Here is an 18,052-nt window from a genome sequence, read left to right as displayed (position 1 = left end):
AAGCAAATATGAATATTTAATAAATAGTATAAATTATGCTGCTGAGATTGCAATACCACAGTATAGAACTTTTAAGCCAAGAACCCGAAATCCGTCACCGTGGTGGAATACTGAATGTGACATGATTATTAAAAAGCGTCAATTATCACTCAACGATTATAAAAAAGAACGTAATTTTGAGAACTATATAAAATGTCAATCAATTATGGCAAGTACCAAAAAACAACTAAAAAGTATTGCAAAACAAAGCTGGGTCAATTGGGTTTCTTCTCTCAATAAATCAATTCCATCATCAGTACTCTGGACTCAAGCTAGGAAGTTATACAGAAAATCACCAACAAAATCAAAATCTTTTGAGGATGATTGGATAGAAGAGTTTTTTGACAAAATAGCCCCACCAACAGCAACATCTAAGCCTAATGAATCTAAGAAAATCGATACTGACAAAAATCATTTTTTATTTCAACCTATTAGACTAACTGAACTAAGTTATACCTTAAATAATCGTCCTAGCACAAGTCCTGGCTATGACCATATTAAGTACCCTATGATTAATATGCTTCCTGCAATCGCTAAAGATCTTTTATTGGAAATATTTAATGAAGTCCTATATGCAGGTACGGAAGAATTTAAAGAAGTCATTGTCATTCCAATTTTAAAACCAAACAAAGATCCGAAACTGGCACAATCATACAGACCAATTTCACTTATGTCTTGTATTCTCAAAGTTTTAGAAAGAATACTGAAAGTAAGACTTGAATGGTAGATAAATGAGAAAAAACTACTTCCAAATTCTCAGTACGGCTACAGACAAGGATGTGGTACTATGGATGCTCTCGCTACTATTGTAACTCATATTCAAAATGCATATTCTCGAAATACATATGTACCAATGTTATGTTTGGATATTGAAGGTGCATATGACTGTGTTAATTTAGATATGCTAAAAGACAAAATGATTCATCGATTCGAAATACCTTCTCTTCTAGCTCAAAATATTGTCAATTTCTACAAAAACAGGAAAATATATATCAGGGTTGAAAATAATAAACTCATTGGACCACGTTTTAATAGCTCAGGTCTCCCACAGGGGTCAGTTTTAAGTCCTTTTCTATTTAATCTTTACACAGCTGATTTTCATAATATTAGTATCGACAATATTTCGTTTAATATAATACAATATGCTGATGACTTTTGTATTTATACTGAATCTAAAAAATATAATGATGGCTTAAACACATTGGAAAATATCCATGAACATTGCTGTGAGTGGTTTAAAAAAAATGGTTTTGAGTTAGCAAACAACAAGTCTAACATTTGTATATTCACTAGACACAATGTACCTCAAAGAGAACAAATACAATTAAATGATGATTACTTTCCTGTTTGTAAATCAGTAAAATATCTGGGTATGATTCTGGATACCAAATTGACCTGGAAACTGCACGTTGATTTTATGCTTGATAAATGCAGTAAAGCACTAAATTTTCTTAAATCAATTGCAAAAACTTGGTGGGGTGCAGATGTTGAAACATGTCTTTTATTTTATCGTTCATATATCAGATCTATTATAATAGATTATGGCTCAGTACTGTATGGATCGGCTAGTAAAAATATTTTAGGTCGCATAGATGTTTTTCTAAACACAGTATTGCGCTGTTGCATAGGTGCTATGAGATCTACCCCTATTGAACCACTCTATGTTGAAACAATGGAACCGCCGACTAAATTCAGAAGGGAATGTCTCAGTCAAAAATTTCTTCTAAAGATCCGATGTTGCAACACTTGTTTATATAAAGAAATCAGTACTTTAAATTATTTTGATTTAACAAATAAATATTGGGCTCACAAAAACTCGCCACCGTTATGTGACGCATTTCGAAACACTGCGGATAATAATACTGAACTTGCAGTTGCAAATAAAGTGGTAGATTTCGAAGATTTCTTTGAGTTACTAAATCAAGTAGATATTATACAACCCAGTTATCATGAGCACTTTTTATTAAACAGTATTGTTTTAAACAACTACCTTACAAATTGGTCAAAATCTGTTTGTATTTATACAGATGCATCCAAAAGTTCAAATGGTACTGGTTGTGCCTTTTATATTCCAGATAAATTTATAGAAAAAATGTTTAAACTGCCCTCAAATTTCTCCATTTTTACTGCCGAGGCTGCGGTGGTATATGAGGCTTTAATTTATTTCAAGTTGGCATCCTATAATTCCGCAGTAATTTTATCTAATTCATTATCTGTGCTTACTGCTATTCAAACACCTTACCTACCTTGTAGTACTTCTAATCCATACATTTTTTTAATAAAAAAAATCTTATTTGAAATTAATAAACACACCCCAAAAATAAAACTTATGTGGATAAAAGCACATTCAGGACTTACACATAATGAGCATGTAGACCAATTAGCTAAAAATTCCCTCATCCATGGAACAGTAACCAAATATCAGCCCTGCATTCTAGATGCTTTTGCTTGTTTAAGAACTGAACAGATGAAGAGCTGGAAAACACACTGGGAAAGGTACTGTAACATTTCAACAACACAATACAGTTTGATACAACCGATTATTCCAGAAAAACCTTGGTATAAGAATTTCACCCTCCCTCGCAAATACATATCCACCATCAGTAGAATTAGATTTGGACATGCATGTTATCCTGCACATTTATTTAAAATAAACATATTAGATTCGAATATTTGTCAAGAATGTGAGGTTAAAAGTGACTTGAACCACATATTTTTTGAATGCAAAAAGCATAAACACCTAACCAATCACCTAATTAAAAGAATTATAGACCAGAACATCCCACTCCCTGTAAATATTCTCTTTATTCTGTCACTGAATAAAAAGAAAATTTTTGACTGTTTGGTATCTTTCTTGTCGGATAGTAAAATATTATTGTAATTAGTTATAAGTATTTGTAAAATATGTTTAAAAAAATATAAAAAAATAAAAAGAAAAAAAAAATAAAAAAAAAATTTAAAAAAAAAATAAATAAAAACATGAAACAAAAAAAATAAATAAAAAAAATTAATAATTAAAAAAAAAATATTAAAGAAAAAATCACTAAGAGGATTTAAACCTCCGCGGGGATGAACCGGGTTGACATCCTATCGTAGTGGCAAAAAAAAACAAACAAAAAACAAAAAAAAAACTAAAATAAAATACAAAAAAGAATGCATTTATTTTAATATTAAGATTAATATTTTTATTTGTAAAATGTATACACTATGTGTTCTTGATAAACATTAAGTAATATAATATATTTATATTTATTAACATAGTATGTACATTAGCTGTAATGAGTAGGTAAATAAGAAGTAAAAAATTGTAATAATATAATAACCAAGTTTCACTAATTGGCAATATCTTTAATACATTTACTTTTGATTGAGACTGGCTGTATGACCATAGTCCAAGCCAAAAAAGAAAAAAAAACTTGAAATAACAGAGAAACGGTCGATTTTAGGTGTATAATTCTCGCAATATCTTTTGTAGTGCTTGAAAAGACCTTTAAAATAAGCAATATTAAAGGTCGATAATGTTAAAACTAATCGAGATATGCTGCAAACAAAATTGATAACTAATGTATTTTAAGAAAAAATCAGAAATAATTTTAACCCTCATCCACCAGAATGTAAATCGTTTTACTTCTACAATACTTTTTATTATAGTGTGATTTCTATGTTCAAAAAGTTGGATAGATTTAAAATGAATGGTTTTTGAAAAAAATAAGATTAAATTATAGGGCGCATTTTTAAATTTTCTTAAAATCTTCCTTTTTCTCCGTGTAACTTGAAAATGATAAGAGATACAGAAATGGAATATAAAAACGAAATTTTTATCTAAAAAACTCATATTTGTGTGGTATCTCTTTTTAGCATCTCTTATCATTTTCGAGTAACATATAGAAAAAGGAAGATTTTTAAGAAAATTTAAAAATGTGCTCTATAATTTGATCTCATTTTAAAAAAAAACCATTCATTTTAAACCAGTCCAACTTTTGGAACATAGAAATAATACTATAGTAAAAAGTATTGTAGAAGGAAAACGATGTATTTAAATAAATCTGATTGATGAGGGGTTAAATATACTTCTCATTTCTTCTTAAAATACATTAGTCATCAATTTTTTGCAGCATATCTCGCTTAGTTTGAATGTAATCGACATTTAATATTGCTCATTTTAAATGTCTTTTCAAGAACTATAAAAGTTATTGGTATCAGTATACACCTAAAATTGACCGTTTCTCTTTTATTTCAAGTTGAATACACCGATTTGAGCATGCACCAAAAAAACAAACTCTTCTCACCTACCATATCCTTTTTTGTATTATAACTAGAAGATCTACGAAGGAACGAATCTCTTCTGTTTTTTATGAGCTACAAAAATATTTTATATAGTTTTTTTGTTAGATGCATAGCAATTTTCAATCGCGAATAACTTAAACAGTATTGAGTTTTCAAAAAAAAATTATAAAACAGTTTTTGCTTAGAATTAGGTTCTTTAGCCTATTCCGTAGCTATTTTAATCAAAAAAATTTTCACACCCGAGAAGGGGTGGGAGCCACCCCCAAGATAAAAGCGCACATCGGCATAGGGTAGACTTCATTTCTTGAGCTATTCGCTACTTACAGTGAACATATCCAAGTAAATAGATGTAGTAGGATGGAATTCGGAGCCAAATACCCTCATTGGCTGCCCTAAAAGGAAGGATGAAAATTTGGGAATAGGTAGTTGAAATTGTCTATTATTATTTAAGAAAAAGTTTACAATTCCACATCCCCTCCATTTTACGAATAGTCCTTCTCGGGGGTGAAAATATACATTCAAAGTAAGTCCGGAATTGGATAAAATGACTAATTCTAAGCAACTTTCGTTCTCTAGAGTTTTTTCACTAAGTCAATACTTTTTAAGTTATTTGCAAGTGAATATGTTCATTTTTAACAAAAAAACATGCTTTTTGGCAAATGACATGCTCTTGATGGACGGTTTTTCGCAAGTAACTCAAAAAGTTAGTATTTTATCGACAAAAAATATTCTTAACGAAACTATAGCTTATAAAAAAGTGAAAGAAATGGTGTATGCTTCAAGTCTGTTGACCCAGTAGAAGCAGAGTTGTAGCTAATGAGAAGTAGGTTTTTGTTCGTGAAATTTCAAATCGAATATTTCAACGTGAAATAACCAAAAAACGGAGCACTTTTCAGGGAAAACTCATTACAACTTTTTTAAAGTGTTTATTTAAAGGTTAATTTTTGTTTAAAAAAAAAGGTTTATTTTTGTTTTTTAAAAAAACTTCTAAAATTAAAAGTACCTAAGTAAGTTACGCTCAAAATATTGTTGGTTGCTATTATTTTTTGGTAAAGAAATCGCGAAAATCACCCCCTAATTAGCATCCCAAATAAAATTATTCGTTACCGCCTCACAAGTTACTTTGCTTCTGTATTCTTTATATTATCTGTAAGTTTCATCGGTTCAAAGTGCTTGTTTTTGATAGTTAAAATGGCTTGAACGAGTCACTAATTACGAGTGTATGCAAATTTTGAACAGTCATAGCATAATAACCAATTTTTGTCTACCAGGAAAACAAAAAAAAATCCAAAATATTCAGAAAAGCAAAACGTACATTTTATTGGTCTTTGAGATTTTTGGTATTACAAATAATTTTTAAGTTATTTTGAAAAAAAATGGAATTCTTTTCAAAATTAGAAAAAGAAATTTATTTTAAAACCATTTTTTTTCAAAAATGAACAGTTTGAATCAATGAAACTTATAGATCATTATAAAGAATAGATAAGCAAAGTAACTTGTGAAGCGGTAACGATTAATTTTATTTGGGATGCTACTTAGCGGGATTTCGCTTATAGGATTTTCGCGATTCTTTTTACCAAAATCTAAAAGGGAGCAACAATATTTTGAGAGTACCTCACTTACCTTTAATGTAAGAAGTTAAAAAAAAACAAAAATAAACCTTTTTTCAAACACTTTAAAAAAGTTGTAATGAGTCTTCCCCGGAAAGTGCTCCGTTTTTTGGTTATTTCACTTTGAAATATTCGATTTGGAATTGGACGAATAAGAACCTACTTTTCATTAGCTACAACTCCGCTTCTACTGGGTATACAAACTTCATGCGTACACCATTCTTTTCACTTTTTTATTAGCTATATTTTTACTAAGAATATTTTTTGATAAAATACTTACTTTTTGAGTTATTTGCGAAAAACTGTCCAAAAACATGTTTTTATGACTTTGGCAGAGCCAATTTTTGTTGTTGTTAAAAATGAACCTATTCACTCGCAAATAACTCAAAAAGTATTGACTTAGTGAAAAAACTCTATAGAACAAAAGTTGCTTAGAATTAGTCATTTTATCCAATTCCGGACTTATTTTGAATGTATATACATTCACTCCCGAGAAGGGGTATTCCCCTCCATTTTACAAAAATGGAGGGGATGTAGAATTGTAAACTTTGTTTTATATAATAATAGACAATTTCAACTACCTATTCCCAAATTTGCATTCTTCCTTTATCCTTCCTTTATTTTTTTTTGGGTCAGATTATTCTTTGATCGGGCTATAAAGCACGTCTTAAGCTTAAGATCTGTTGGTGCAACCATGCATAAAACCTGTTACAATTTATACAAATCATTGTTATGTCAATCAAATAAATTTTTTCAAATTCAAGGAGAAAAAATCGATATGATATAGAAAAACTAAGCGAAGTGGAAATAAAAAGAAAGTCTATCAATGAAATAAATAAGGGGATATTATCCCAGAAAGACGAAGAGAAACTAGAAATAGAGCAAGTGTGGCAGACTACAAGAGAGGCGATAACTAGAGCAAATGATAAAATTATTTAACAAAAGAGACAAATCAAAGCACGAAAGAATTGGTTTAATGAAGGATGCTTTAAAATAGCAGAGGAACAGAAAATATTAAGAGAATTTGCATTAACAAATAATGATGATGGTATGAACCAGAGTTACAAAGATCATAGAAGATTGATGAGAATGGTATGTAGGCGAAAGAAAAGATGATACAACGAAAAAATAATACAAAAAATAGACGAAAAATTTCAGAAAAAAAGAAATAAGGTCGTTTTATCAAGCAGTTAAAAAACTGAAAGGGAATATCAGAATTACAATTCATACATGAAAAAAGAAGATAAAACACTCACGAGTGAAAAAGAATCAGTGATGGGTATATGGGAGAGACATTTTAGTGAACTACTGAATGGGCAAAATACAGATGAGAATGAAAATTTCCTTATAGAGGATTATTACATAATAATAGAACTGCCTAGTGAAGAAGAGATTAAAAGTATAATCAATGGGCTCAAAAAATAACAAAAGACCAGGAGAAAACGAAATAGCTGCCGAAATGTTAAATAATGGAGGGGAATAACTACAAAAAATAATATATAAAAAAGGCTACTGTATAGCCTTATCAAGAGGATACGGGAAGAGAAAAATATGCCCAGAGATTGGACCAGAGCCACATATACAAAAAGGGAGATAGAACGACATGTGAAAATTACAGAGGTGTTGCTCTGTTGGATACTTGTTAGTAGGTATTGGGCATTATGTTAAGAGAGAGACTCAACAGATTTGCTGAAGATAAACTAGGTGAATATCAAGCCGGTTTTAGAGTTAATAGATCAGTGGCAGATTACATGTTTTACATCAAAAGAAATACAGACTAGCTGCTAAGAACATAAAGTATCCATGCATGCGTTGTTCCTAGATTTTAAACAAGAGTATGATACTATAAGAAGGAATAAAATGTATGAAGCACTGAGCTCCTTGGGCATACCCGCAAAACTGATTAGTAGTAAGAATGATTTTGAATAACACACGAAATAATGTAATATGGAGATGATTCTCATTGAATGAATTTGAAGCGAACAGAGGTCTTAGAGAAGGAAATTCGTGATCCACGATGCTTTTTAATAATTATAAATAGCCGAATTAAAACGACCGGATCCATCTTCAACAATGAGCATCAATGTTTGGCCTTCGCTGATGATCTCATTGTTCTAACGAAAACAAGAAAAGAAGAAAGAAAATTATGAAAAGATGAGAAAATGAGGCAAAAAATTTTGACCTAGAAATAAACCATAAAAAGTCAAAGTACAGGATACTCGCAAATACAGAGCAAAAAGAATAGACTAAGAGCCGCTATAGGTGAAAGCTAATCATTTTAGGCACGATAAGACCCTATGACAAATGTGCCTGCCGTCACTTTTTAGTAGCACATGCGTCGACAGTGGCGCATCAAACTTTTCACTTATGGACGGGATAAATAAATTAAAAGGTACCCTTCCTCACTTCCAGAATTAAATTTTTTTCATTTTTTTTTTTTTTTAGTTTTATGCAGCGATACTCAACCTGCGTCCCTATTACGTTTTTTATGCGGTCCTAAGGCTAACTAAAAGGCCCTGTAAATGATCAAATTGTTTTGAACTCAAGTAAGATGGTTGGTGGTGGCTTTTAGCATTTATTTGCGACATAACAGAAAAACTTGGCGAACTTAATCGTCGTTTACACATTAAAAGGTAAACATAATTTTTTTTTTATTTATTTATTTAATGGCATAGACATTAGTCATTCAGCCAGTTGCAATAAAGAATATACAATCCTATCCCTAATACAAAATTAAACAGAAACAATATAGTAGGTAATACAATACAATAATTATACAATAAAAACAATAATGGATCTTTGATAAAGTGATAAACATTTATGATAAAAAAGGATGCAAATATGAACTTAAATCATAAAAAATTTTCGTAGTTGACAAATAAAGTATTTGCTTTCGTGCTAACAAGCTAACATTTGCGTGTACATCGAGGAAATTAATATATAAAATCTGCATAACTTTCCGACATTGGCTCAACCAGATGGAATTGATGTAGGTATTTCCAGAAAACTATGCTACTTATTTCTAATTTTCTATTTTTCTTGAGCAATGAATTTCAGGAAAGATTTAATGCTTTGTGAAACATTAGGAAATGTCTTCTATAATCACTGGCATTAGAAGTAGCCGCTACTATACAGCTTGCGGCCGTTGAGATTTAATAGCGCAAAGTTGTCATATGAACTAATTAATTTTAAAAATGATAAAAATCTGTAGGCAATTTTTTAAGAAAAAAGAGAGGCACATCAATATGACGAATTCTGGAAATTAGTACCGGATAACTATAAAACGCTCAAAAGTTGCGCTTACTTGTTCCTCACGCTGTTCGCTTCATCAGACCTGTGCGAATCCTCATATTCAGAAATGAAATAGTATGCAAAAAAATGTTTACCTATTTATCCTGACACTGATTCGCACCTGGAGGACGTTATTTCGTAAGCGGGCGACTTTAAGGAAAAATCCTGAATCAGGTCGATTTTTATTTTTAAATTGTGGTTTTTTACATATTATATATCATACTATCATCATCCGTGATGACGTAATCGATCTTTTTTAATGAGAATAGGGGTCGTGTGCTAGCTTATTTGAAATTCTCTTAATTAAATTAATTGACAAAAAAAGAAAGAAAAATGTATGTAACTAATTTATTTAATTTAAAATACATTTTACTGCTTGCTGTCAGAAAACAAAAGAAAATCTTTATTTGACAAATAAACACTGCTTTTTCCTTAAATCCAATGTTCAAACTGCCAAGAGACAGGTGGGTGGACGCTTCAACAATAAATTTAAGCGAAAAGCATTGTTTATTTGTGAAATAAACATTTTTTTTCTGTTTTCTGACAACAATAAGCTATATTTTGAGTTAAATAAATGACATACATTCTTCTTTTTGTGCTAATTAATTTAGTTCAAAACAAAAATTTTTTTGCGCATCCTGTGAATAACTTTTCAAATCAGCTAGCACACGCCCCCTATTCTAATTTAAATAATCATCGATTACGTCATCACGCCCAGATGGATGACGTCACTAGTATGATACATATGCCAAAAAATCGTAATTTAAAACTAAAAATTTATGTTTCAGAATGTTCCTTAAAGTCGCCGGCTTATGAAATAACGAATTTGTTCCTTTCATTTGCACCATACTGTATATTACTTCACATAGATTGCGGCCCGCAAGCTGTGGCAATAGCTGCTATGTGGTCCAGGGAAAAAAAGGTTGAGTATCGCTGGTTTTATGTGATTAAAAAAGAAGACTCAGCGTAATTTTAACCCACCACCCCCTTCCCTCACGATCAAAAACTTAATTTTTCGTTTTTATTTTTTTAGGTGGGATGCAATCAATTTTAAAATTTCAAAAAAATTGCTCGCATAGTTGAGGCTTTTACAAAACATGTTTATTTTTTAATAGACCCCTAGGTTGAGTGTACATAACCTCAAAAAAAATTATTTTTACTTTGGAAAAAAGCGTATAATTTAATTGACATATAACCTATAAAAAACATTGATTTGATCTATTTTGAGGTCTATAAAATAGGAAAAATCACCAAAAACCCCCTAAAAATAGTTTTTCGGATTTTTGAAGGTGAAATAAAAAATTGCTAAAAACTTGCTAAAAAATCTGAAAAAATTAGAAACATAGTGTTCGATAAAATACTCAATATTAAAAAAAATTAGACCTACAGCCATCCACAAAAAAAAAGTTATACGCTTTTTTCCAAAATAAAAATAAAAATTTTTTTTGAGGTTATGTGCACTCAACCTAGTGGTCTTAAAAAAATAGACATGTTTTGTGCTCAACTATGCGTGAATTTTTTGAAATTAAAAGCGAAAAATGAAGTTTTTGATGGTGGGTGAAGGGGGACGGGGATGGTGGGTTAAAATTACGCTGAGTCTTATTGTTCAAATGTTTTCTTTTAGGTTCTACTATTTAAGTTGTAGGATCTTATCATACCGAAAATGATTAGCAACTTTCACCTATAGCGGCTCTTAGTCTAAAGAGGATGGATAACAACTGTATTCAACAAAATATACGTAACTGGAAAAATACCCCAAAGCTGGTTAAAGTCGACCTTCGTAACTTTACCCAAAAAAGTAAATGCCAAAACATGTGAAGACTACAGAACAATTAGCCTAATGAGCCACTTGCTCAAAACGTTTCTGAAAGTGATACACGGCAGAATATATAAAAAATGCGAAGAACAGGTATCATGGACTCAGTTTGGATTCTGCGATGCCTTAGGCACCCGAGAGACTCTATTCGCTGTCCAAGTGCTTATGCAAAGATGCAGGGATGTTGACTGTGACGTGTATATTTGTTTTATCGACTACAAAAAGGCGTTTGATAGAGTAAACCATGATAAACTCATAAACATCTTGAAAGAAGCGGGAGTAGATGATAGAGACTTGAGAATCATATATAATTTGTATTACAACCAAACTGCCAATATTAAAGTGGATGACCAATTGACAGAGGCAGTCTCCATAGATAGAGGAGTGAGGCAAGGATGTATCCTGTCCCCGGTGCTGTTTAATATATACTCTGAATGTATCTTCGAGCAAGCGCTGGGAGAACTACAGGAAGGCGTATTAGTCAATGGAGTGAGTCTGAACAACATTAGATATGCCGATGACGCTGTAGTTTTTGCAGACAGTCTAGATGGTTTGCAAAGAATAATGTCGCGCATATCAGATATAAGTAGAGAATACGGACTTGATCTCAATACGAAAAAAACAAAGTACATGGTGGTCAGTAAGCGCGAAATATTAAATACACAGCATTTGGTTAACCAACAACTAATTGACAGGGTCGACAGCTACACACACCTTGGTACCAACATAAACAGCCAGTGGGACCATTCAAGTGAAATAAAACAACTCATAGGAAAAGCGAGATCAGCGTTCATAATGATGAAGTCTCTTTTCAGAAGCCACGATTTACCTCTTGCTACCAAAATCTCTATCATCAGATGCTATGTATTTTTTACGTTACTATACGGAGTAGAAGCCTGGACACTTTCCGAGGCTTCTTTGAGAAAACTCGAGGCATTCGAGATGTGGTGTTACAGGCGCATTTTGAGAATTTCGTGGGCGGATCGTGTGACTAATGTTGAGGTTCTACGTAGAATAGGCAAGGAATGTGAGATTATTAACACAATCAAAAAGCGCAAACTAGAATATCTTGGCCATGTTATGAGGAATGAACAGAGATATGGCTTGTTGCAACTCATTCTTCAAGGCAAGGTATTTGGAAAGAGAGGACCTGGGAGAAGAAGAATATCTTGGCTTCAAAACCTGAGAAAGTGGTTTAATACATCGACAACCGGACTATTCAGAATAGCAGCAAGCAAAGTTAGGATAGCCATGCTGATCGCCAACATCCGGAACGGATAGGCACCTTAAGAAGAAGAAAGTCTAAACAGGGACCGTTTACTTTCAGATCTAATGAAAGAAGCGAATATAATTTCGAGAGAGTGGTCCATTTTACGTATCTGGGGGTTAGTATAGACGAGAAAGGTCAGCCGGAATGGGAACTGAATGCCAGATTGGCAAAGGGAAAAAAGATGGGAAGTCTAAGACCACTGATGAAATTAAAATATGGGTCGAGAAAAACAAAGCTAAGGATACATAAAACGCTAATAAGGCCCACAGTGAGGTATGGTAGCGAAGTATGGACAATGAACAATGCTAATGCGGAGAAATTGGAAAGATGGGAAAGAAAAATGCTCAGAGCTATGTATGGAGGCAAAAACACGGTGAAAGTTTGGGCGCGACGAACAAACAGGAAGCTAGAGGAACTGTATAACGAACCAAGCATTAGTCGCTTCATAGAAGCACAGAGAGTGAGATGGATGGGACACGTGATGAGAATGGAAAGGAAGAGGATGTCAAAGATGATCCTAAAACGGGGCTCAATCACGAAAATAAGAAAAGCAGACCCAGACAAAGATGGTTTGACAGCGCATAGAAAGATCTCAGAAATGAAGGAAGGGTTGGAAAGAAAGAGCAACAAACAGGGATGAATGGAGGAGAATAGCCCTCCGGTAGCCACGTCTCGTAAAGTTACTTGAGTGGACACACTGCGGTACCTAATGCCGCACATATAAAAAACAGTATTAGATGTTAAAAATATCAAAAATTTGTTAGAATAACAACAGAAAAGTGTTATTTTTAACATTTTATTGTATGATATTAACATAATGTAACGACTCAGGCGCAATATAAAAAAAACGAGTAGTCAGTCTTACATGTAATTTGAACAAAGAAAATGTTTACTACAAACAAAAATTTCACAAACGTCCCAAAAGTAAAATGCCTAAATACAAAATAATTGAATTAGTCTTATAAATACACATTGCACTGAATTTTTTTCTCACTTTGATTTTTGCAAAAAAAAATATTGAACAACTCTCATTTCAACGCTCAATATTAAAGTGATAAAACGCTTCAGAAAATGCAATAGCAGCAGGTAGTATTTTAAAGATAGTCTCTCGCACTTATTTAAATAGATAGTGGTGAGTACAAAAGAATATTGGTAAAACTTATTAAAATTTTACACTGCACGGAGTACCGCAGTGTGGCCACCGGAGGGATAGTAAGTCAATTTAGTAGGCAAGGAACATTATTGGGCAAAAAGCCACCCACCCCACTTGATACAAGTTTTGTAATATATAAGTATATATATTATAACGGGTGATGAATCGTAAAACGGGCCATAGGAAACAATGTAAAATTCTTAACTGTTGAATTCCTGCTTCCTTAATTATTTTACATCAAAAATCATGAGAGAATATTTGTAGAGAATTGAAATTATTATATTAAAATCAAATCATTACTATATTAAAATCAAAAGTTAAAATTGTTCTACGATTTAAACACATTCCAAAATTTTAAAAAATATATATATAATACATTTGCCACAGTAGGTATGTGTGTAAAAGTTAGGCCACACGTTATTATTTAACTGACAGTGCTCACACCACTGACTGAATAAAAAAATCTTTATTATACTGAATTCACTCTATCGAGATTCACTTTGACACTGACGTTAGTAATTTCTTTTTTGGAAAGTTCAGTTGTCAGAAGTGACTGGAAATTACTACACAACCAACGCACCTGCCCATAGCCAATATTATTAATAGTAAACAGACATAAAAATAACAGAAACCTTACGCCAATCAATAATTATTTATTTACACCATTATAATGTATTGATAACAAATGAGAAAATTATTTATTGTACAAAATAAAAATATTTTGTAGAACTAAACTCCATAAAATTTTATGAGATTAGTAGACACTCCCACTATTTCTAATAATTCTTCTTTTTTATAATGAAAGATTAAGTTGATTTTAGCAGTTAATAGTGTGAGGTAGGAATTTTTGTGTTGTATGTTTCCTGTTTCCTATTCCGAATGTGTCAAAGTAAATCTCGGTAGAGCGAATTCAGTATATTAATACTTTCTCCGCAACTGAGGGTATCTTATCAACTGTATTGTTTTTAAACAATAAATGATAAAATAAAAATATTGACAGTTCAAAAACGTCAAAATAATAACTTCATTGTGACACATTATTGCACTGTGTGTGGCCTAATTTTGGGCTGAAAAACTGAAAAATGTATTACATTTTTACAAAATTTTGGAATATGTTTAATTCGTAAAACAATTTTAACAGTTATTTTCAATACAGATTTCAATCCTCTACAAATAGTTTCTAATGTCTTTTGGTGTAAAATAATTAGGGAAGCAGGAATTCAACAGTTTAGAATTTTACATTGAGTTTCCTATGGCCCGTTTTCCAATTCACCACCCGGTATATTATTGTCTTGCATTAATTGTATTTTTAGCCCTAAGTCTTTAAGTCCTGTTGAGATTTGTACAGCACACAGCTTTATATATTTTTTAACCAGTTATACAGGGACATGTAATTTCGAATCCCAATGGTAAACAACTTATTACGTTTTCAATGCAAAACGATATAAAAATATGAGCACACACTGTTCACTCGTAGGTTAACTAACGAAACAAATATTTTAAATCATTAATTCTAAATAATTTTAAATAATTAAGCCTGCTAATTCCTAACGTAATCGGTATTTTTATCTAGGTCACTAAACAAATATCATAAATTTCTATAAATAAGTCTTTGTACCTGTATAATAAATTGAAAAGCCTCTCGTGCTCACTCGTGTCTCTATTCAGTTCATTGATTTGGTCCAATAACTTTATTAGTGCTTCGGAAAACGCAACATCGAAAAGTGAGATTCTCTCCTTAAAACTAAGTGTACTTTCGGAAATCTCCGGATTTCCTTGGAAAACTAGTTCGTTCTGAAAAATATTAAATACATTCAATAATAAAAAATTCTAATGGTAAACGACGATGAGCGGGTGGGTAAAAAGAAATTGGTTGTTAATCAAGAAATCATTCTTGATTTTATTATTAGCTAGATAATAATATATTTTAATACATTATTTTTGTGCTATGATTTGAGTTAACAGTGTTAAAAGTTTTTTAATGTTTGATGAGAATAATGTTTAGATGAATAGTTGAAGTAGAAGTAACCGTCATGCACTGGGGCGTGAGTAAAATTAATTTAGTTTGAATATTTTCTAATAAATGTCTAGTGTTCAATCCCAGATAGATACATAAACCAAATAGACTTCATATGTACCTATAAATAAAAGACACTCAGAAATTCAATATTAGCTGTGAAAACATATCCAAGTGCAGATATACCAACAGATCGCAATATTTTAGTACCAAAACTGAGACTGAGATTGAAAAAGGTTGCAAGGACGAATAAGCTTACTATTGATAGAGAAAAGATGTCAAATGATACCGCAAAATAAGAAATAACTAGTGTATTAGAACCAAAAAGTAAAGCTGACAGTAAAAAAACAAGAGTGGATGACACAAGAAATATGGCACTCATGGACCAAAGAAGAGAAGTCAGAAATAAAGATAAAACGAGTACAAGAGAATCCACGCAATAATCAGGCAGAAGATAAGACATGCGAAAACCCAATGTCATACGAGTAGACAAGAATGTAATGAAATTGAACACTATGAATAGAAACACAATATATTTCATCTGCACACAAAATTAAAAGATGTCTCCAGAAACAAACGGAAACAATTATCCCAAAGCTTAGAAGACAAAAACGGACGGAATATTAGATATCAATGAACAATTAAAAGAAACTACATTTATGAATTATTTGAAGATAAGAAAGTATAACGCTATACACCGATTGCTATAGCAGTTACATATAACAGAAAGTGAGGGTACACGGGCAATACAAACTGCAAAAAATGGAAAAGCACTTGGCCCCGATGAAGTGAGTAGTGAAATACTAAAGGTTTTGGGAGAAGAAGAAATTAAAGCACTGTGTGGCCTTTTTAACAGAATTTATGACACTGGTATATTACCAGCTGATTAGTCGACATTTGCCACAATGTCAGAGAAACATCGTGCAAAGACATGCAGTAGATCATCGAACAATAAATCTGATGAGTCACATTTCGAAGATCTTGCCAAGAGTTATATAAGGGAAAGTGGGGGAATGCTGCGCAGCGGGTAATCGTGCGCTGCATTGTATTTCAAATTCCATGGATGAATTTAAGAACTCAACAAGTCCTACAAAACACCTTTTGGATGATCTCGTGAACGGTTGACGCCATTATCTTCAGTCGAATGTTGCACGTGGACTAAGTGAGATCCGATTATTGAAAATCGCAAGAATTCTTTTACTTTTTCCGCTCCAAAAATTAAGACGCTAAGTTCGTAGGTTTTATTAAGTTGCTTTGAGCTTACTATTGATTTAAATTATGTTGTTTTCCGTGCATTTTGGTGCATCTGTTGGTTTATATGGTTTAGTATTTTTTTGTTTGTGACGACGTTTGCTATTTAAGGCGTAAAGGGGGTAATAGTGCGCAGGATTGCGCATGATTCCCACACAAACAATGAAGTGGTAAATAATAAAGTCACCATTTTCCTTTCCAGAGGCTATAAAACGACACTAGAAAATCTATGATTCTTACATATACTAACGAAGATTTACAAAATCCTCTGTATGCAATCAGAAATGCCGGCAAAAAAATAAGCGAAACGATTATACCTTTCGACATTCAAGATCGACTTCAAGAAAAAGACGAACGGGTTTATGTACCTGAAGGAGCTACAAATGTACGCTCTGTTTGTTGATAGTGTAAGAACTATCATGGCCGTTTATTGCATGAGTACTGGAGAGAATTATATTCCACTCATGTTGATCTATCATGAGTTAAACCAGAAATTAAAAGAAAATCTCGAACAATCGAAAAATGTGAATCTCAAGAGAAAGGCGGAACAGAAAGCAGCAAGAAAGGCAACTGTTCAAAAATGATCTGTTAAAAAATCGCTAGATATCTCGCCAGACAGAAAAAACTTGAAGGCAAACAAAACAAGAAGAGAGTGCAAAAGGAGCTAACACCTGAGTAGTCTGATGTAACAGACAGTGATTTGTCGATATTATCGATGAAGACATATTATGATATAAAATTATGTTTCATTCCTCCACCAGAAAACCAGCCGCACCTAGGGACATGTTGTATTTGCTGGAAAACAGAAAAGAACAATATTATTTAAAGAATTTTATAAAAACATTATTCAGTGCGCACCATTTACCAATCCGTGCGCATGCTTACCCTCATGGATGGGGGATCGTGCGCAAAGGCACTTCTTTCGTTTTTCCCGTTTTAAATATTAAAAGTAGAATAATTAGAGCTTACTGTAACATACTAGCCGTTATGATAGATTTAAAAAAATTACAACAGAATCGGTTTCTGCTTACGTGCGCACCATTCCCCCAATTTCCCTTATACACGATATTAGAGGAGATAATTAGCAATACTGAATTCGGATTTAAGAGTGGCTTGAGTACGAAAAAATCCTTATTCAGTATCCAAGTACTAATACAGAGATGCAGAGATATAAATCAAAATGTATACATCTCTGCAATCGATTTTGAAAAGGCTTTTGACATAACAAAGTGCTAGAAATATTGGAAGCAACTGGATTGGACGATAAAGATTTACGAATAATTACAAATCAATACTGGCATCAAGTGGTAAGAATAAA

General features: G+C 32.2%; 1 protein-coding gene across 4 annotated transcripts in view; it reads right to left on the bottom strand.

Moving 5' to 3' along the window:
• LOC126881274 (gamma-tubulin complex component 2-like) overlaps window positions 1-18,052 on the bottom strand; it is a 109,704-nt gene that overhangs the window by 3,306 nt on the left and 88,346 nt on the right. For all 4 annotated transcript variants that reach the window (XM_050645456.1, XM_050645458.1, XM_050645459.1 and 1 more), the window contains one exon: window positions 15,085-15,260. In XM_050645456.1, the coding sequence (XP_050501413.1) occupies window positions 15,085-15,260 (176 nt within the window). The remainder of the gene's footprint in view (window positions 1-15,084; window positions 15,261-18,052) is intronic.

This window comes from Diabrotica virgifera, chromosome 3, assembly GCF_917563875.1.
Source record: "Diabrotica virgifera virgifera chromosome 3, PGI_DIABVI_V3a".
Taxonomy (NCBI): Eukaryota; Metazoa; Arthropoda; class Insecta; order Coleoptera; family Chrysomelidae; genus Diabrotica; species Diabrotica virgifera.
Note: the sequence above shows the minus strand (reverse complement) of the source record. Positions and strands in the feature narration are given on the sequence as shown.